This window comes from Scomber scombrus, chromosome 10 (assembly GCF_963691925.1).
Source record: "Scomber scombrus chromosome 10, fScoSco1.1, whole genome shotgun sequence".
Taxonomy (NCBI): Eukaryota; Metazoa; Chordata; class Actinopteri; order Scombriformes; family Scombridae; genus Scomber; species Scomber scombrus.
Window position 1 is genome coordinate 15,257,088 of NC_084979.1, and position 21,223 is coordinate 15,278,310.

Sequence of the window (21,223 nt, forward strand, 5' to 3'; positions counted from 1 at the left end):
ACACACACACACACACACAGATATATATATATATATATATAGTCCTGTGAAGGACTGCTGATATCTGAGGCTTCACAAACATGTCACATGTGACGTTTCCTGAAGTTGGCCCAGGAGGCGGATGTGTTATATGCATGAGTTCAGTATCAGCTCATCCTCGACTGAGCAAATAATGTAAGACTGAGCCAGAACATTAGCTGATGCAGTTACCATACTGTTCTCGTGTTTCTGCTGTTTAAACTATAACCTGTTGTTCTTGTCCCGATATTGATCTGTATGCTTTGTAGTAAAAGTCAATATTGTGTATGGTGGAGAAGATAGAACAGGAAAGGACAGTGGTTGAAACTGTGAGCAGAGGTACTTAGTATTGAATGCTTATATAACTGAACCGTGAAACTAAACTCTTGTATGTTTTTATAGGAGCTCTGGCATCTGGCCTCACTGGATGTAGTTTAATGCTGCCTCACTTAATTCTGCTACTCACTATTAAAAGACATTCTGGCTAGAAGTAAAAACAAATCTTTCATAGTGCAAACAAATTTTTGTCTGCAGTTACAGGATTTGAATTTAGTTACATTAGACAGTGAGGAGCACTGTCCAATTTTGGAAATATCCCTTTAAGTTCATTGGTTACAGTCAAAGTGAAATGGTGGCCTTTGGTTCACATTGTGCTTAAAAGGAGATGGAGGCAATAGCAGCAGAATTAGGAATTCCTGGAAGTTTAGCTCACAGTCACGCAGCTCAAGGCCTGGACCCCTTGCACAGCTTCAATCTGTAAGAGGGGCCAGCAGAGGAGTGAATGGGGCTGGTTGGTTGGTTGGTTGGTAAGGCTAATTAACCAGATCTAGTGTTCTTATAGCCGCCGTGCTGTAATTGCAGCTGTGCCTGTGAGGGTGTGAGTGGGCAGGAAGTGGAGGGTTAGTGAGGACACAGCTGGGAAGAGAGTTGTTTCCAGCCCTGCCCACTCCTCCCCCCTCTGTCTGTCCAGCCAAACACTGACCCCGAACCACTGAGTAGTCATGACCACTGACAGACCGATATGGTGTACTCATCATTACATTATTGTATATTAAGCTCATGTAATACAAATGTGCAGGAAATACTGCTTTTATTATATATTTTACCAGTAATAAAGTAATTTTACCTGTAAAGTAATAATTCAAATGAAATATAGAGGACCACAAACTGAACGTAAATATAAATTAAATAAAAACGGGAACATTGATAAATAAAATAAAGCAGAAAAATGAATCAATTAATCAATTATTAATTTATCAATTAATTAATTAATTAATTGTAAATTTACTGGTAGTTAATCTGAAACTAATCTTGTATCATGATCAAAAATGCAAACTATTCTCTGACATCTCTTAAAGATGTGGATTTGCTGGGTTTTTTTGTGTGTGTCTTATGAAAGTATATTGAATATATTTGAACTGTTTACAACACAAGTTATTTAAGGATGTGACTTTGGGCTTTTGGGTCATTTTCTATACCATACAATTCATCGTCATCATAATTATTATTTCCTGGTCTAAAATAAAAACTGAATGGACTTAAACTGAAGCAGCTGCACACTAATTTTATGTAAGATTATTCTGTGGCTGTTTCTCTGATTCGCACAGACAGGAAATGTTGGGAGAGGGAAGAGGGACAATGATAAATGTCTTAGAACAGATCTAAACCCTGGATACTATATGATGCAATTCATCCAAGTGAGCCACAATAAACTAATAAGATGGTTAAATCCTCCTATTTTTCCTTTGAATTTCTCATTCAAGGCTCTCCAATGACTACCACAACATAGACTTATGACTTAAACTGTGTCCAGTTTTACCAGAAGTTGTTTTTCTCAGGCCAGTAAGTCCTTTGTTGCTTACATGCTTCTGTTTATATCATGATCATATTGTCACGACATCTTTTTGGAACTACTAAACTTAAGCCAGCCAGGAATAAATTGAAGGCTGAGATATTGAAGTTGAAAGATAAATGAAGATCATAATCTTTAGATTTGGGAAAAAATGTGTTGGTCAAATTAGAAAAATTGAGTGGGCAGTTTCAGTTGGTGGTTACAGTTTATTTTACTTGGTGATTCCAGGATGTTGGGACAATGTTTATGCACAAGTATTAATTCGGGATCTGTTTTTCTGACAGATGTGCAGCCTGGGTCCAGCTCTATTTAGCTCTGTGGAATTTACTTCACCGTTTCACAAAGATTACTTCGTGGCCTCATTGGTCGCCTGAGACCAATTTTGGTTTGGCCCAAGCCATGACGAAAACAGAGCTCGGTTTCCAGATGGCAGGGACCCAAGATGGCAAGACAGACACCCCCACCCCTCTGCAACATTTATCTTTATAAGGAATGGCTTCTTTCTTGTGTCAGTAATTACACATTATAGTAAACCCAAGTAGATCTGAACTACTGCAACAAAGTCTCATAGTATTATCTATTTTTACCACTCTGGAACCGCATGTTATCGTTTCAGGCTATGATCAGCAGTCTGTGACTGGACTTTGACGTTCATTTCTGTAAGACATTTTAAAAGCTCCAGATGCCTATCAAAGGTCATTCACTGGAGAGTAGCCCCCTTGTCAACAGCAGCGTCCCCAGAGTCTGTGAGTTGACTTATGGGATGTAGCACTCTGGCCTTTTAAACTCTGGCTTTAGTGGAGCTCAGGGTTGGTGGGATAGCTGAACTTATCTTTCATTTCTGCCCTTTTCAAATACTTCTGAGTAAATCCAAACATTGATTACCTGGACAATGGCTGTATTCAGTAAGTGACAGCCTGTCGTATCTGTGGTTATCAGCTCTTTGTTTACCTGCTCTCACTGTATTATCACAGGAGTTAATATTAGTTATAATATTTGAAACTTCAGCTCTGCTCACAGGTGAGGCTTTAACAAGTGCCTTTGTTGAACATGCTTAAGAATAAACTAAACACAGTTAATACAGTAAATGTCATGAAAACATCACAACTTTTTTGATGAATACAACCAATCAGTTGGTGCAAAAGTTTAGTCTGTGAATAAATGGTTGACGACCTTGCTGTGAAAACTGCATCCGTGCACATGTACATTCCAGAGTGCTTGTGCATGAGGAAATTGTCCAGTGGGATATTATTAAAGACAGAATGGATTTGCAGTGTGTTTGCCTAACAAAAATCTTTTCCATCCCCTTCCTTCATTGGTTCTTTAAAATGTTATCCGCCTGCCTTACTTTATAAAGCACCTTGCCGGGTACTGCACCTTATAAGCCAATGTTTGGACTCCTTTTAACTTCACCGCCAAGAGGTCCCCGCTTAAGTAAATGTGGAGGCAGACTCGCCTTTGAGAGCCAAAACTCTGCAGGAAGAATGGTCAGGAGGCATCAATGGAAGATACTTGTAGTCTAACTCAGTCGTTAGAAAGTGAGTGGCATTGGCTAACGAAGAGAAGCTTATTCTGCTCTCTTTTGTTTAGTGAAGGGGGAGTGTCAGAGTGGCCATGGGTCTGTGCTAGATTTGCAGGCCTGGCTGATATAAGTGCAGCAACAGACACAACAAGCTTCAGGATCAAAGAGCTGCCCGTCCAAAAGGAGTCACACACATCCACAGCTTCACTCACAAGATTTATTCAAAGGCAGCTGTGGATGCTTCTGCCTCTAATCTCTAGGCTGTGTGGTGACTAAGCATATAAATTGGCATTAACACAAGCTGTGTTCATCATGTTTCCCTACACTCTAGTTTCACTTATTAAGAGTTGTTATATTGAGCTATCATTCAAGATGTAGTCAATCAATTGTTGCTCAGTTCAAGTAACGCTGAATCTGAATGTAGTGATATTTTGGGGCTTTTTAGAGGTTACAATAGATGCTGTACTTTTCCCATTCAACAAAAATACACAAAATCCCAAAATGTGGGACCTCCTATGCTGCTTTTAAGCGTAGTCTATTCTTGTTGCCAAACTATCAAAATCAATTTGATAGACATGTCTTTGCTTGGATCGAAATCTGAGTGAGTTCACATGGGAAGCTGAATTGGCCGAATGTAAGTTGAGTGTATTGCTGAGAAGCGCAGTCCTGGGAACTGCAGGTGTCCCTGTATCTCAGACGGGCCACTAACTCAGTTATCTGCCTCACTCTGTTCAGGGCCGTCTGTTTGGAATTAATGTGATCAGGTTATATTAGAGCCTTTCGTGACTGGAGTGTCACATCTCCATCGGTGGTCTATAACATTATGATCAGGAAGCCAGCGATTTGTGAACACACAGGCTAATTGCTAATTGAGCAACGGTGCAGCACAAATTCAACATTGCACTTAGATAAAATTGCTCAGCCAGTCATTAAAAGAACTAAACTGGGTGTTCTTTGTAGGTTGTTACACCTGATCCTCTGATGATGTGGTGTTTCACGCGTCTCCACAGCTTTGATCTGAATCTTTGAAAGTTGTCTGACAGTTGGCATCAAGCATTCCTCGTCATCCGGCATCAAGGAATTCAGGAAAAAATGCTTCTTGTTCTTTCCTGAAAACCTGTTTGAGCGAACCTGACTAATGTTGTTGCTCTCTGTCTGTATCAGCTGCGTCAGTGATTGGTATTCACCCTGATACATCAGAGGCACGTTTGCTTCTGCATCTGCAAGTCATCTGTGTGTTTATTTTTGCTTACCATGGCGCTCCTCATCGAGTTTGGCCATTTATTTTCAGGTGGAATAGGAAGTTACCAGCGACTCTGTCTCAGAACAAACAGAGTGCAATTTGCCTGCCGCTGTCTGGTTGTAGTGGTGTTCTGTTTCAAGCACAGGTTGTCAGATTTTCTTTGTCTTGTTTTGACAACAAATGGTGGGTTCTTGTGTATACAGTGTAAACCTCATCTCAGGACTGTGGTAGAAAAAAAACCTGCCATCACACTACAAGTTAAAAGCTGTGTGTGTGGGGTTTTTTTCTTCTGTCTTTGGGAGTTTTGATCAACAGCTTGCATTCCTTTTTTGTCACCCATGTGTGGATAGTTTAGCTGGTCAATGTTCCCCTTAATTAGATGTGTATTCACATTTCAAAGGACAAACACACTTGGAAATATGCAGTGTATGCATGTAAATAGATAATCATCTTCTATCTCCAGTTATGTATCTCTCTTCGACTGTCTGTGGCATAGACACAAACACAAAAACAAACACACACACAAACACACTGGTTTTGCAACATACCGGCCGTGACACAGAAATGCTGGTATTGGTGATGAGATCTTTCAAGTGATCCAGTTTAGTCATGATGTTGTAACTAAAACTGATTGAAATTCAGTGTTTATCTGTATGTTGTGCATGCATGTCTTTTTCTCATTACTGATGATATCATTTTCAGAGGAAACACTCTGTGCTCTGGTCATGGGTCAAGTGACTTTCCCAGGCTGGAGTGTGTTTGTGAGCATGGAGAAGACGTGTGTGTGTTTGTGCGTGGATGTGTGTGTTTCAGAGTGCAGGGGAAGTCCAGAGCTCAAGGCTCCATTTCTGATGTTCAGTCTTGGCTGTGGACTAGTGAGAAGAGAAATCACTAACAGACTTACACACTGGCTTACCACACGTAACCGAAAAAACACAGGCGCACACAGAAAGCAGCTGCACCAGGGCAGAGGAATGCTTTTAAGGTTGACGACCCCACAAAGCTAACTGTACACTGTATCTAAAACTTCATTTACTCAAGCCACAGATAATGCTGGTATATGGTTTGTGCCTCAGTATTCTCAGTGCCTCATTGTTCAACCAACATACCTCACTGCAATGGGTACAAGAATTACTAAGTTACATTATTGGCTGCATCTGTCACACAAAACAAGAAAAGCTGTTTTTTGGGATCATAACATCTTTTTTTTTGTATCTCATAAAAGTATTTTTCTCACAATCTGGATGAATCTGCCATCTTTCTTCATTTTAATGGCTTCCATACATGCTATAAAGACAAGTCAAAACTTTCAACTCAAGTAGAGAGAAAACTGGAGTCACACAGTCTTCACGTGTCCCCAGTCATGCATCACATTAAACCCCCTGGCCTTCCAATCTGCCATTCCAAGCGCGACGTGAGGAGAATGTCCCCTTGCAGAGCGACCACGAGGCCGCGCTCATCATCTCTAACCAGATCACATCTAATGGCTCCTCAGACGTTTGAGGAATTTTTCTCCATGCAGTAAATCCTATGACATAGAGTGTTATCCATTTGGTTTATTGACCTCACCCAGGCCAGGCAGAGTTCACTGTATTCTTGTGATGTGGCACGTGCACTCTTGTTGGGATTCTCATATATTTTTATTTATGTTTTACTTATCATCTTCTCTGTCATGTTTGTGTGTTTTCAGATCAGTGCCAACGTGCTGATCTTCCTTTGCACTAACATGATTGGGATCTGTACTCACTATCCCGCTGAGGTCTCCCAGAGACAAGCCTTCCAGGAGACAAGAGGATACATCCAGGCCAGACTGCACCTGCAGAGGGAAAACCAGCAGCAGGTACACACATGCACACGCACACACATACAAAGACACACATACACGTGCACAGACACACACATGTGCATATTCAAGCAAATGAAACAGGGAAGCAGCCATGCCCGCAATTCTGTAGGGGGAAAAAACACATACACAAATGCAAAAGAGCAATGCAAAAAAGCAACAAATGTGTGTCTCCATTTTCTAGTCCAATTTGTTTGTCTCGGTTTTCGAGGTCAGCAATATGTTCTGGAGTATCTCCGCTCTCTATTTGACTAACACGTTCCCACGCAGATGCCAACGAGGCAGTGTGACTCATTGAGCATTCTAACAGTGGAAACTGATGAAAATGAATGGGCTCTCTCTCTGTCTGTCTTTAATTTCTTTCTCTGTCTGTTCTGTCTCTCTCCCTCAAATTCAAATTCAATTTCAAATAGCTTTATTGGCATGACCATAATAGAATACAGTATTGCTAAAGCATTGTAGATATGATGAATGTTGAGCATTACTGTATGCAGACATCAATACATTTATGTATATTTTGAACAGTGTATGAAACTCGAACAGCAGAATTAAAATCTATTCTTAATAAAGAAACTAAGGTACTCTCTCTTTCTTTCTTTCTTTCTTTGTAATGAAGAAAAATAAATTTCAGAAATAAATTCACTTTATAAATTTCACAATTAAAATATATATAATCTAAATAAAGTATATAATTATATCATATATATATATATATATATATATATATATATATATATATATTAATCCTATGTGTGTGAGTTCTGATCAAGGGTCTCTCTCTCTCTCTCTCTCTCTCTCTCTCTCTCTCTCTCTCTCTCTCTCTCTCTCTCTCCCTTTCTCTCTCTCTCTCTCTCTCTCCCAGGAACGCCTACTGCTGTCAGTGCTGCCAAGGCACGTTGCCATGGAGATGAAGGCTGATATCAATGCCAAGAAGGAAGATATGATGTTCCACAAGATCTACATCCAAAAACACGACAATGTTAGGTAGATAAATATACATACATGCTTTTACACAGGGGCACTGGCACACACTCAAGAAGATGTCGGAGAGCTTGTCTACTTTGCTATCACAGTTAGCACTAGCGGGTTTGACCTCACTCCACTGACTGATATGTCAGTTATAGAGTCACTCCAACAGCTATTTCCCTGACAGCATGTATTATGCATGTTGTTGTTTATTGACACTGACAGCACCGGCTGCAGTAACGATATTGACTTAGGCACACTGCTGTGCTTTCTGTAGCAAATGATGGGAGGCAAACCTTAAGTTTGCTGGCCCCCTGTCTCAGCCCTCACCACTGGATTTCACCTCCCGAGTGGGAATAACTCAGTACTAACAGGTGATTGCAGCTCTCCATCCATTAGCCTACTGTTGAGCCCAGCCGGTGCAGTTCAGGTTGTCGTGGAAATGGTGGTAGGGGACAATGAAATGAGGTTGCAGCAGAGATCCCCTGTCAGAGGTGACCCAAATAGATTCAGGTGATGCACTTAGTGGAACAATCTGTTGCAACGTCGCTTCTCTACCAAGGTGTAAACTTACAGGGACAATCCATTATCCAAATGTAACACAAGACAAAAACCTGCTGTCTCTCCCAAGTTGATGCACAGGTCATTTTCTAAAAGCACTAGATAAAACAAATCCAAGTTTTCTGATGCTGTCGAGGGTTTATTTAGGTCACTAATGTTTATTAAACAGGTGTATATTTCTAACTATTGTCAATCAAAAGAAGTTCAAACTGCTTATTTTTTATCCATAAGTAAACATGTCAATTATTTTACATGTTGAAAAAATTCTAATTGGGCCTTTAAAGGGTCAGTTCACCCAAACTACAGAAGAGCTTATGTTCTCACTCACTTCTAGTTGTATTTGATCATGCAGATTGTTTTTGTTGTATTTGCCCATATTTTGTCTCTGGTTTTTGCAGCCACCCAGAACAACAAAGGTGAATAGAAATCCATTTGTATTGCTCACGTCTTTGAAAAATGACCATTTAAAAACTCTAAAGCTCCAGAAACAATGTGTCAGTCATAGGGATTATTTCTAAATTAGGAATACTTCTACTGAAAACTATTTACAGTAGTGGCAGAAAATCTCAAAACCTGTGCTAAACAACTCCTAAAACTCCCTAAAACTACTACTACTTTGTGACTAGACACCATTAGATTTTCTTTTGTTTGTAAATCAGCTGAACTGACCATTTACAAACTAATGCATCATAGCTCACAGCCGTGGTGAGGGCGGGAGATGTAGACAAACTGTGGACTGCTGTAATTAAGGGCCAGTGGATGACCTCACGGGACCAACAGCGCCATCTGTCGCCTTCAACTGGAACTCAGCATCTGTGGTGTTGTTTATCCTCGCCTTTCATTACTTTCATTACTATCAAAAGTTAGCTATGAAAGGCATGCAGACAAGGGGACGGGGAGTGGTGATTCTCACAGGGAAGGGCTGGAGGAGGTGACCTACATTGGCCTAGATGATGAGAGCCAGAGCTAAACAAATGTCTGCCTCGCTCTCTCCCCTGCTCACATGGCAGCTGGACAGTGAGGAGGGAGGGAGGCGCTAGACCATGCTAACTACCTCTCTACTTTATTGATTGATCTCATTCTCTGTCTCCTTTGTCTTTCTTTTCCTGTTTGTCTATTTTGGTTACCATCTCTCTCCCCTCCCTCCATCCATCCCTCCCTCCCACTATCACCACCACCACTTCTCCTGCAGTATACTGTTTGCAGACATTGAGGGCTTCACCAGCCTGGCATCTCAGTGTACGGCCCAGGAGCTGGTCATGACGCTGAATGAACTGTTTGCTCGCTTTGACAAACTGGCCTCGGTGAGAACTGACACTTGCCGTCACCACTTTCACAGCAAAACTACTGACGCTTATATACTTCAACCATACGGTCTGTAGTCTTAACGGTGTGACACAGCTATCATGATGTACTTGAGGTGGTGGGTGTGTGTGTGTGGGGGTGGTTACTTAAGCATTGTGTACCACATCAATTAGACTGTGCTGAGACTGATGAGTCATCTCAATTTTGCATAAAAAGCTCTATATTTGACATGAGCATGCTGGTGTATTAGCTGTAATTCAGGGCCTGATATTTTAAATGTGTGTGTGTGTGTGTGTGTGTGTGTGTGTGTGTGTGTGTGCGTGCGTGTGTGCGTGTCCTTGCTGTACAGGAGAACCACTGCCTGCGTATTAAAATCCTAGGGGACTGTTACTACTGTGTGTCAGGGCTGCCTGAGCCCCGGGCTGACCACGCCCACTGCTGTGTGGAGATGGGAGTAGATATGATTGAAGCTATCTCGTGAGTCAAACACACCAATGCACCAAACACACACACACACACACACACACACACACACACACTCACACACACACACACACACACACACACACACACACACACACACACACACACACACACACACACATACACACACCCTTGCTGTCATACAGTCATTTTCCAGTGAAGGTTAAGTTTTCAGATTTCTTGCCTTGTTTATGCCACATGCGGTATGGACAATACACTGTGAGGCTGAAGGTGACACTAGATTTTGACAATAGCGTGTACATATGTGTGTGTGTGTGTGTGCATCTGCAGGCTGGTGAGAGAGGTGACGGGTGTTAATGTGAACATGCGGGTGGGCATCCACAGTGGGCGCGTTCACTGTGGGGTGCTGGGCCTGCGCAAGTGGCAATTCGATGTCTGGTCCAACGACGTGACGCTTGCCAACCAAATGGAAGCCGGGGGGAAGGCTGGGTAAGTCCCTCCCACCCCACCTGCTACTGTACTGACGCATCCACCAATAGGCCATTTAATTTCTGACACTCTGTATATGTGTGTGTGTGCATGTAGGCGTATCCACATCACTAAAGCCACGCTGCAGTATCTGAACGGAGACTATGAGGTGGAACCAGGATTTGGAGGAGAGAGGAACGCTTACCTGAAAGAGAAAAACATTGAAACATTCTTAGTGCTGGGCTGCAGCCAGAAGAGGGTCAGTACATGGTCACACCCACACACACCCATACACACACACACACACACACACACACACACACACACACCTTGAGTACCGGCTCCGAACTTCACACTAGTGCTATATTTCACACTAACATTATAATGGCTTGTCACCTGACATAGAAGTCCTTATTTGTTGAAGCATCCACTCTAACACCTTCACCGGGTGGGATCTCTTCACTCACAGAAAGAGGAGAAAGCCATGATGGCCAAGATGCAGCGAGCACGTGCAAATTCTGCCGAGGGATTGATGCCACGCTGGGTGCCTGACAGATCCTTCTCCAGAACTAAGGAGTCCAAAGTCTTCAGGCAGATGGTGAGATACACTCAGGGAGCACTCAGTCAGGCGCACAGCACCTGTTCTTCTTGTCTATATCCAGTTTCCTGTGTCATCCTCTCCACTCTCTGAAGTCAAATCATAAATATCCTTCCTAACTATGTCCTCAAATTGGTTGTTATTATTAGATATTTTTCTTATATGGTGAGAAGCAAGGGTTAGAAGCATTTCGTAAAGACAAACTTACTATACACCTGACATACTTAAATCAAACCCCCTTTCTTTTTGTAGAATCCCTGAAAACAGATGAAAAGGTCAACATTATTTTCTGCTCTGGTTGTCATGCTAGCAATGTGGCTGGATAGCAGTGTCGTCTGATGGTCGGTCGCTCAGTCGATTGGTCAGTACACCAATTTTGTCAGACTTCAGTTTGTCTGACACTTTGGTTTATGACCCAATACCCGCAAAACCCTCCAATCAGCCTCAGCTGCACTTTGTGTTTAGTGCTAATTCGCAAACGTTAGCATGCCAAACTAACATTGTGACTGTGGTAAACTTGACCTCTTAAACATTTACCAGTTAGCATTTTCAGCATTAGTATGTTAGCATGCTGACATTGCTATTGTGCTTAAGCACAGCCTGACAGAGCTGCTATCAGCGCTGTAGACTCAGTCTTGTTTACACTGAATGAAGGAAATGCTCTGTACAGTAAATTAATAAAAAATGTGAATTTGTGTCTCTGAATGTGACAAAATGATTATAAATATGGTACAAGACAAATAAGAAGAAGAATTGACCTTTTCAATTCAAACAAACAGGAGTTACAATAGGGCTCCCAGGGATTCCCAGCACATCATTTATGACTGGAGTTAATCTGATAAGGCTGCAACTAGAGATATTCCTCTTTCTCTCTCTCTCGCTCTCTCTCTCTCTCTCTCTCTCTCTCTCTCTCTCTCTCTCTCTCTCTCTCTCTCTCTCTCTCTCTCTCTCTCTCTCTCTCTCTCTCTCTCTCTCTCTCTCTCTCTCTCTCTCTCTCCTCTCTCTCTCTCTCTCTCTCTCTCTCTCTCTCTTCCTCCTGCTCTTTATCCTACAAGTCTCATTTCCTTTTCTTTCCTACATTCTTCCCCTCTCCTCATTTTGTCCTCTGCATCTCAGAGGGTTTGAGCCCTAGGGGCAAAGAGGGTGTAATTTGAAGCCTCCAAGCATTAATTAAAACATCAGTCTGGCTCACAGGGATTAACTGTGCAGATGTCTGAGTCTCTGTCTATTTTTTAGTTGTACTTAGGCTACATGTTAATCTCTCCCACTTTCCTTCTTTTTCTTTCCTGCACTGTCTCTGTTTTTTGCTCTTTTTTCACTCTAATTCTCACTGCTTTTTTTTCCCCCAGGGCATCGATGAAGCATCAAGCAAAGACAAGTGAGTGTTTTGGCCCCTATTTCTGTTATTAGGGTTGGCTTTTGTTATTAGCCGTTGACCGGCAGACTGTCACTGTTGTGGTCTTGCTTTGGAGCCCACTGTTGGTTTTATACAGTCAGATCCAACCCAGCACTAATAACATATTAGCTCTGAGTCATCGTGCCTGTCACAGCATAGGCCAACTCACTCACACACACACACATGCACAGACACAAACACACAGTGACCTATTGTTCCATCTACCTCATAGCCGCTGCGCTCAGGAGGCCCTGAACCCTGAGGATGAGGTGGATGAGTTTCTTGGACGGGCTATAGATGCACGCAGCATCGACCAGCTGAGGAAAGACCATGTCAAGAAGTTCTTACTCACTTTTCAGACTCCAGATCTTGAGAAAAAGGTCAGTTTTTGATTAGAATTAGTTTGAAATTCACCATTACTCCTTGTAAAATAAACAGATTATTTTCTCGCTAATTGAGCTACAAAGCAACTTATTTCTCATTGATTTTCTATTTTCAGTACTCCAAAAAGGTGGATGATCGTTTTGGGGGATATGTGGCCTGCACACTCCTTGTTTTCTTTTGCATCTGTTTCATTCAGATGATCATTTTCCCAAAGTAAGTAAGTCTCCTCTCAATAACTTGCCTTTCCCAGTTTCCCAGTTATACTGAATTGTGGGCAGGAAATGTGGTCTTGATTAGTTTATGAGGAGTTAATGACAGTTATACATCCTAATTAGGCTGTTTTCTTCTCTTCCGCAGAACAACACTTATGCTTGGTCTATACATCAGCGTCTTCATCATCCTTGCCAACATCCTCTTCATCTGTGCCATTTACTCCTGCATCAAAGTAAGGAACAAGGGTCCTCATAACTCATATGATTTCTCCTGCAGACATCTTTAGATTAGAGTCATTATCACATGTATTCAGCCAGCATCACTAATGGTATTAACTCTCTCTTATCTGATCTTCTTCTTGCTGTCTGTATATAAGCTCTTCCCAGCTGCCTTGCAGACTGTAACCAAGAAAATAGTCCAGTCTCGTGCAAATAGCACACTGGTGGGAGTCTTGACCATCCTCCTCCTCTTCATCTCTTCCTTTGCTAATATGGTAGGGCTCTTCGTTTTGTCACTGTTGTATCATGTAACAGTTGTGACTCGCAACGTGATGTTTCAGGTTGTTCCACACAATGAAATTAGGCAAGGGGCTATGTGTCTGCCCTATTAATTTGTCTTTTCTTCCATTAATCCATCAGTTACATCATGAGATTTTCAAGACATTTGAAGAAGTTATGCTACATCTTGGCACTTGGCACTGAAGACCAATTTGCCTAAGGGGAATGCTATAATTAGGGGTTGAGCTGTAATTAATCATAATCTGTCACTGTAGCAGATGGGGTTCATTCTATTTTTAGCCATCATAGTTTCCCATGTTTACCAACATTACATAAAGTTGTGTATGTGTGGATTAAAGAAATAGTTTGATGTTTTGGGAAATACACTCACTTGAGTTTGATGAGAAGATTTATATAACTTTCATGTCTGAATGCTATTTATGATAAACTAAGCTTTGGTTTTTGCATACATTAAACATGCAAGATATATTGTATATTATGTTATAATTGCAGCTTTTTGTTTCAGCATAACATTTGGGTTTGTCTCCTCATTGCTATTAAACCTTTATTGGCTGACTGTTTATTGACTGCTTTCTCCTTTCCTGCCAGTTTACCTGCAGCAGAGAGAAACTGCAGGATTGCGTGGCCAACGAGCTGAACACATCAGTGACTCTCTGCCTGCTGCACAGCTTGACCAAGACAGCAGAGGACGGCTTGACTCTGTGTTCTAGCCAGGCCATGCCCTGCCATTTCCCTGAGGTCAGTCCCATAACATTTTAGCATGTGTGTCAGCTTGTGTTATCTGTGTGTGTTCACGCAAATGCTCAATTTGTGCTTTTTCTGTTTGTACAGACAGTATGTCTGAATGTCCACTTCCTAAACCTTCCTCCTCCTCCTTTGCTGTCTTCTCTCTGCTGCAGTATTTCAGCTACAGCGTGCTGCTGACCCTGCTGGCCTGCTCTGTGTTCCTCCACATCAGCAGCATAGGGAAGCTGGCTCTGATGCTGCTCATCCAGCTCACTTTCCTCCTGCTGGTGGAATGGCCTCAGGTGGCCCTGTTTGACAACGCAGACCTGCTGGTCATTGCCAACACCCTGTGAGTCCCCTGCCAGGAACACACACACACAAATGCATACACTCACTCTTTCCAAATTTTCAACCTGGATAGTTCAGCCCCTTGTCATAATACTGTGGTTCTGACTGGACATGGTCTACTTTTTCATGATTTGGTTTAGATTGTAAAAGACCTAGTTTCTTATGGTATGTCCTATTTTTTGAATATGTTCTAATTTTTTCCACAGGCCATTATCACCTGTCAATGATTCCCTAAAACAGTAAGTTGCATTATTTTATGTTTTGTACTGCCTAATGTAGTTCAGTGACTCATATGGTACTTAGCATAGACACATCTTTTTCTTGTCTGCTTTCCAGACTTGGTTTCAATGAAACTGCAGAACAGTGGTAAGTAGATTTCATTTGTTCTGTATGTCTTGGGATCTGTTGGGTTTCATACATTTTTTATTCACATGCAGGACATTCATTGATAACTCTTGTCAACTCCTCTTTTTTTTCTCAGCCTGGAGAGCGTGACCAAGGTATCCCTAAAGGTTATGACCCCTGTGATTCTGACCGTGTTTGTCTTGGCTCTCTACTTGCACGGCCAGCAGGTGGAGTCCACCGCACGCCTTGACTTCCTCTGGAAGCTGCAGGTAATTAGAAGTGTTTTATGTGTAAAATAGAAATAAGTTGAGGCTATTACTACTATGTAACTCACCAGCTTCAACTAGATGTGAGTACTTCAGGAATTCTGTCACCTGACCGTGAGACTAAGCAACCACACATCTCCCCGACCTTCCACAGGCCACAGAGGAAAAGGAGGAGATGGAGGAGCTACAGGCATATAACCGCCGCCTGCTCCACAACATCCTACCGAAAGACGTAGCTGCCCACTTTCTTGCACGAGAGAGACGGAATGACGAGCTGTACTACCAGTCGTGTGAGTGTGTCGCTGTCATGTTTGCCTCCATCAGCAACTTTTCCGAGTTTTATGTGGAGCTGGAGGCTAACAATGAGGGAGTGGAATGTCTTAGGCTGCTCAACGAGATCATCGCAGATTTTGACGAGGTGAGAAGAGAGTAAAAACTGGGGGAAAAGATAAATGAAAATTAAAGCACGAAACACATCAGTGTAGGAAACGTTTATTAGATATACTGTCAAACATGGCTCAGTTAGATATTTATTTTATGCAGCTTACTGTCACCTTTTCCTGGATGTTTGTGTTGTTCTGCCACTTAGCAAGCTGTTGACCTAGAGCTAAAGTGTTGCTTTTGCTTGTTTCCTTTCATCTTCTTACACACTGTTGATTACTCTTCTGTAGATCATCAGTGAGGAGAGGTTCCGTCAGCTGGAGAAAATCAAGACCATTGGTTCCACCTACATGGCTGCCTCAGGCCTCAATGACTCTACCTATGACAAAGAGGGCCGCTCACACATTCTGGCTCTGGCAGACTACGCCATGAGGCTTAGGGAACAGATGAAATACATTAACGAGCACTCCTTCAACAACTTCCAGATGAAGATAGGTAATAATCTAATAATATTGCTTTTGATTGTCATTTGTTTCCTTGAAGGAGAACTACAGTGATCTACTTTCTTTTAGCATTATAATTGAGTTAAAATGGCGCAACTAATACAAAATAACACAGCCTGGTGATTTGTTCTCAGGACTGAACATGGGTCCGGTGGTAGCAGGAGTGATTGGAGCCAGGAAACCCCAGTATGACATCTGGGGGAACACAGTCAATGTGGCCAGCCGGATGGACAGCACAGGAGTATCAGACTGCATCCAGGTACAGTATTGCACACAGACATCCACAGCAGTTTGTAACTTTGATCAGTGTTTTGCTGTTTTAATTGTTGTTAGAGTTGCATTCTATCATTATTTCTGAAAAAAGACCTGAGTACCAAATACTATAGCATATCATGTCACATCATGAATCATCAGTCAATTACTTTCTTCATCAATCAATTTATTATTTTGACTATAAAATGTCAGAAAATAGTTAAAATTGTCTGATCATTTCAGCTCTACAAAATACCAAATGAAATACCTCAACAAGCACTCCTTCAACAGCATCTGTGAAAGCTGGGAATTGTCCACCGTACTTATGAAATTAGTCACTAAGCTGTTATTAGTAATCATCAATATGAAATATTGCACAAGTTCAGCATTTTTATGAATGTCTTCTTTGTGAAAAACTGCTCACACAGCAGATTACTTTCCTCTGACTGAACGATTGTTAATCACTCCACATGCAATTGAAAGTATTGTTTCTGGTATCTGAAAGAGAAACAAGTCATTTGCTTATGCTCAGCATGAAAGTATCAGAAGTATCAGAGCTGATAACAATGCTACAGATACAGTGAGTGCACCCCGTTTAATTTAGCTATTTGGCTGCAATGTGGCACATTGAGAAGGGAGATTCACTGAGCTGGAGAATTTCAGGTCCATACATCTGTTCTGCAGAAGACCCCCTTGAGCAAGAATCCCTTTCAGTACCGGACATGCTGTTTACGAGCCAAAATGGTGCTCTAATCTCCCTCCAGAAAGGCAGAAAGCTAAATTGAATCCCCTGCAGAGGCCATTCAACTACCACATTATTATCATCTTCAAGAGGGAAATCTCAGTCATGTTCCTACGATAAGTAGCATCAGTCAAGTGCAAGGCTGCCAGAGTTTTCACCACCTCATTCATAGATATGTCGTTAACAGTTAACACTTATTTTGAAATGTGGAATATGTGATAAACACCAGCTTAGTTTAGTGCTGTAGTGAGATTTTCTACCCCAAAATCTATTGTACAAAGAGAAGCCAGGATCCTCTTAGTGGCACTGGCAGGTAGTGGCACCTCAGTGGCAGCCTGTGGCAACTCAGTGGCAGCCTGTGGCACTCTGTTGGCAGCTGAAAGACTCACTGTCAACTAGGGTACAGCCAAATTAGTTTTCATGATTCTTAATTCTATTCTACTACATTTCGTTTACACATATTTAGTGGTTACAGTAATCTAAAGTTGATATTCTGGTATCAGGTATCCAAGCTAGTAGGCAATGCTCAGGGAGTTGTTAGTTGATGGAGTGGAGAAAACAGCAAGACTTCACTTAAGTTATGTGCCACTGTGGTGCCACATGCTGCCACTGGGGCCACAGGCTGCCAGTGTGGGGCCACAGGCTGCCAGTGAGGCTGCAGAAAAGATTAGAGTTAGAACAATGCTGCCATCTTTTGTACAATATATGTTCCTGCAGGTCAAAATGCTCTTTTTAGATATTATAAGAGCTTGAACTAAAGAATGTGTCTGTTGTCTGTTTAGTCTGCTGTTTCGATCATTTGGTCTTTGAAATGTCTGAGAACTGATGCTGAATGTTTTGTTTTGTCCAAAAAAAACTCAAAGATATTGCATTTATTTTTTTCATTTTCATTTTTGCTTAATTAAACAACTGTAACAAATAATAATTGCAGATTGCAGATTAATTCTTCCAATTGATCAGTTGATTAATCGACTAATTGTTCAATTTAAATTACTTATGAATCATTAAGCCTATTAAATGTTTAAAAAGAAAATAGTATAAAGTGTCCATCACAATTCACTAATGCAGTTTATTCAGATGCAATAACCAACTGTTTTGACAGTTAAATCGCTTATCAGTTAGTTGCTTAGGCACTGGTTGGTATGTGTAAACTGTACTCAACAGCAGCAAATGAAATGAAATCCACTTCTTTTTAAAACTCTCAGCTGTGTCTAATATTCCGTTCTTTATCTTATGCCTTCATCATTGTCCTTTAGGGAGATTATTCACTGAGAGGCTGGGACTGACACAGTTTCTCCTAGGAAGGGTTGAATGTCTCACATTTTGGGTGTCAAATGTCTGTGTCCTCTCTTAGGTGACCACGGACTTGTACCACGTGCTGGTCAACAACGGATATCAGCTGGACCATCGAGGTGTTGTCAAGGTGAAGGGGAAGGGGGAGATGACCACTTACTTTCTCACCAGCGGTCCCCCGGGCAGTTAACAACAGACCGGCCAACCGACCGCAGCGTGACTCCCACTGCACCAACAAGACAGAGACTGCGGAGAGACGGAGCGGTCAGCTTAAGCACGGTGCAAACACACTGGGGACAGAGGGCGTCCGACAGAGGCGAGTTCGGCCTGTCTGTATGTTGTCACGCACTCAGATGCACACATGTAGGACGTTGTTCATGTTTGAAGGCTTTTTCCCAAGCTGCTCGAGAGATCATGAAGCCCAGTTGCCTTAGGACAGAAGTGGCTATGCTTGTGTTTTATGAGCAATAGTACAAGTATTTCATCTGGAGTCATTATTTATTTTCCTGCGGATGGATTTTTGTGATGAACTTGTACAAAAAAAGAAAATATATGTAAACAAAAAACACAACTATGTTACTAATAAAGAAAATATGCAAGGACAACATGAAGGATGAAAATGACCAAAGAACAAATGTTTGATATGAAACACACAGTAATGATTCTGTATAAAACGTACAGTAATCTTAAGTAATTTATTTGTCTTTTGACAGCAAAGGCCACGGTTATGTCACTGTCATTGATAGCGACAAACACTTTTCTTTTTCTTGTGGACTTATTCATGATGGAGGACACTCACACGCACACGTATGCAGATAGAAAAACACAAACAACCTTGGCTTGGACTTCTGAGTTTCTTATCAGGGCCTTCTTTGTTTCTTCCAGCCTGTGATTAGCCACAGTCTGGATATGAGGGTGTCTGCGATTCACTGAAATGTATGATTGATTACTCACTCCCTGCAATGTATTTTTGGTTTGAACCAAAACAGGAAGTACGAAATGAAGGAAGAACAGTTGCATTAGTATCACAATACTGAAGCAAGATTGTTAAATTGTTATGAAACCTTTTCTATAAGTGTGCGTGAGAACCTTATGTGTGTGTGTGTGTGTGTGTGTGTGTGTGTGTGTGTGTGTGTGTGTGTGTGTGTGTGTGTGTGTGGGGGGGGGGGGCTATGTGAGCATACATAACTGAATGCTGATCTTTATCTATAAAGGGGCATACTGTAACTTTTCACTGTGAGGTTTTTATGATACTGTATGACAATGCTTTCATGCCAAACTGGTTGCTGCAAGGCATGTTTTATATTATTCTTCAGAGTTGTGTGTCCATTCCTGATTTCCTGTGTCAAATGATCATTTGAAGAGAATAATGCGCCTTTTACTGGACTGTGATTTTGACTGATTTCATTCCGACCTAAATAAGCAAAAGCCTGTGAAACATATATTTCGGATTGTGTTACGTTGTGTGGTCTGCGTAAACTGGTTTCCTGACAGCTTCAGGATTAACTGTATGCAGTTTGCTCACAAGTATTGCCTTGACATTATGTGGTTCCACGGTCCGAGTACGTCATGGATCAATATTCAAAACTTTATACAAGAGTATTTGACACTATCTGGTTGTATTTGGCACTTGGTGCCCCCCCCCCCCCCCCCCCCTCCTGCCAAATTAGTCATTGAAAACAATAATACCATGAATGTATGTAATACTGAGTATTTACTACTGAAGAAAACCCCTGAATCATTATACTAGAAGTCAAATTGATTGGCCTTCTTATTTGCTGAAAAGTGAGGGTGTATTTTACATTTAGTACACCAGGTGTTTAATTTGTTTCTGTATGAGCCTAAAATACAATCCCACCTCAATAGGCTACAAAAGAGATCCTCACTTTCGCATGTCCCTCTTTTCTGTCCTTTCGATGAAATGTAAACCAAGCATTTTTGCATTTTCCTTTTAAAAAGTGTCTAGGTTGAAGAAATAGTGCAATGATTGATTTGATTCATTTCCCCTTGGATAAGAAATTAATAAATGGCTGTATTTTGCATTGATTGTGTTCACGGTTTGTTATTTCTGTTGTTACACCAGGGTAGAGATGACTGTGAAGTTAATTTTACAAAAGAGAACTGGGGCACCACTTACCTCCATTTTTTGGAGGTAGCTGGAAACACATTTATGATTATTGCTGTTTCAGAAAAGTCAAACACTTCTATCCCAACAGTGGAAAATCAAAGGCAAATTCATTCATCATCTTCAACAAATGACCTCCTCAGCAGTTTATTCCAACAACACAGCTTAACCTGCTTAGTGTTGTTGTGTTTGTTTGGCTTTAATTTAGACCTCATGTCAATCATCAGCCTGCAATCAAGATTTCTCCCCTGTGACAGTAACCTGAGAAACACCTGCTTCTCCTTCTCTGAATAAACCAGGCTACAGTTTCAGGAGGGCGATACAGGAGAGAGTATTTAATTGCTTGCACATGAATAATGAATTTCTGTTGAGGTAATGGCAATGTTCACTTACAGCACTCAATGCTGAGCATTAATTAAGCGACATAAATTCCTCCTAATCCCCGATGAAAAAGCACTAATGTTGCTATAATAGGCTCATGATACAGGGACTTGTAAATGTGTCTGTAACACTTTATCATGTTACTCTGTTTTCTTTTGTGCACTGTGATTTTTGTGTCGTATACATTTACACAGGTTACATGTTTAGTAGTAGCTGCGTTATATCTCTGCAGTAATATACATGTACTTTTTTCCTTCTTCTTTGCTTTTTTGGCGGTGGGGGGCATCTGTTATATGTGAACAATAAAAAAGCACAAAACAAAAAAAAGTGCAGATTAGTAGGCTACAGATAAGTACAGATATGAGGAACTCGTCTCACACTCTGATCACGCTTTCATCACCACTGAGCGGAAATGTTCAGGGCGTGCGCTGCCAGCAGGGGACTCACTCCAGCTAATCATTTCAACAAATGGCACCTGTTGGTTTCAAAGGGAAAGCCGGGAGGTCAAGACTGAGCTGCCGTGTCCTGGT

The 21,223-nt window shown here is 41.5% G+C and overlaps 1 protein-coding gene across 1 annotated transcript in view; it reads left to right on the forward strand.

Moving 5' to 3' along the window:
* The window catches only part of LOC133987229 (adenylate cyclase type 6-like), a 31,332-nt gene extending 11,105 nt beyond the window's left edge, over positions 1-20,227 (forward strand). The window contains exons 4-24 of the mRNA XM_062426524.1: positions 6,326-6,475; positions 7,341-7,462; positions 9,198-9,309; positions 9,660-9,787; positions 10,085-10,243; positions 10,340-10,481; positions 10,692-10,820; positions 12,170-12,198; positions 12,449-12,596; positions 12,716-12,813; positions 12,958-13,045; positions 13,190-13,306; positions 13,920-14,069; positions 14,231-14,406; positions 14,612-14,644; positions 14,742-14,771; positions 14,887-15,019; positions 15,171-15,434; positions 15,688-15,892; positions 16,035-16,159; positions 18,249-20,227. Coding sequence (XP_062282508.1) covers positions 6,326-6,475; positions 7,341-7,462; positions 9,198-9,309; positions 9,660-9,787; positions 10,085-10,243; positions 10,340-10,481; positions 10,692-10,820; positions 12,170-12,198; positions 12,449-12,596; positions 12,716-12,813; positions 12,958-13,045; positions 13,190-13,306; positions 13,920-14,069; positions 14,231-14,406; positions 14,612-14,644; positions 14,742-14,771; positions 14,887-15,019; positions 15,171-15,434; positions 15,688-15,892; positions 16,035-16,159; positions 18,249-18,377 — 2,667 coding nt within the window. The 3' untranslated portion in view covers positions 18,378-20,227. The remainder of the gene's footprint in view (positions 1-6,325; positions 6,476-7,340; positions 7,463-9,197; positions 9,310-9,659; positions 9,788-10,084; positions 10,244-10,339; positions 10,482-10,691; positions 10,821-12,169; positions 12,199-12,448; positions 12,597-12,715; positions 12,814-12,957; positions 13,046-13,189; positions 13,307-13,919; positions 14,070-14,230; positions 14,407-14,611; positions 14,645-14,741; positions 14,772-14,886; positions 15,020-15,170; positions 15,435-15,687; positions 15,893-16,034; positions 16,160-18,248) is intronic.
* Positions 20,228-21,223: the final 996 nt, after the last annotated feature.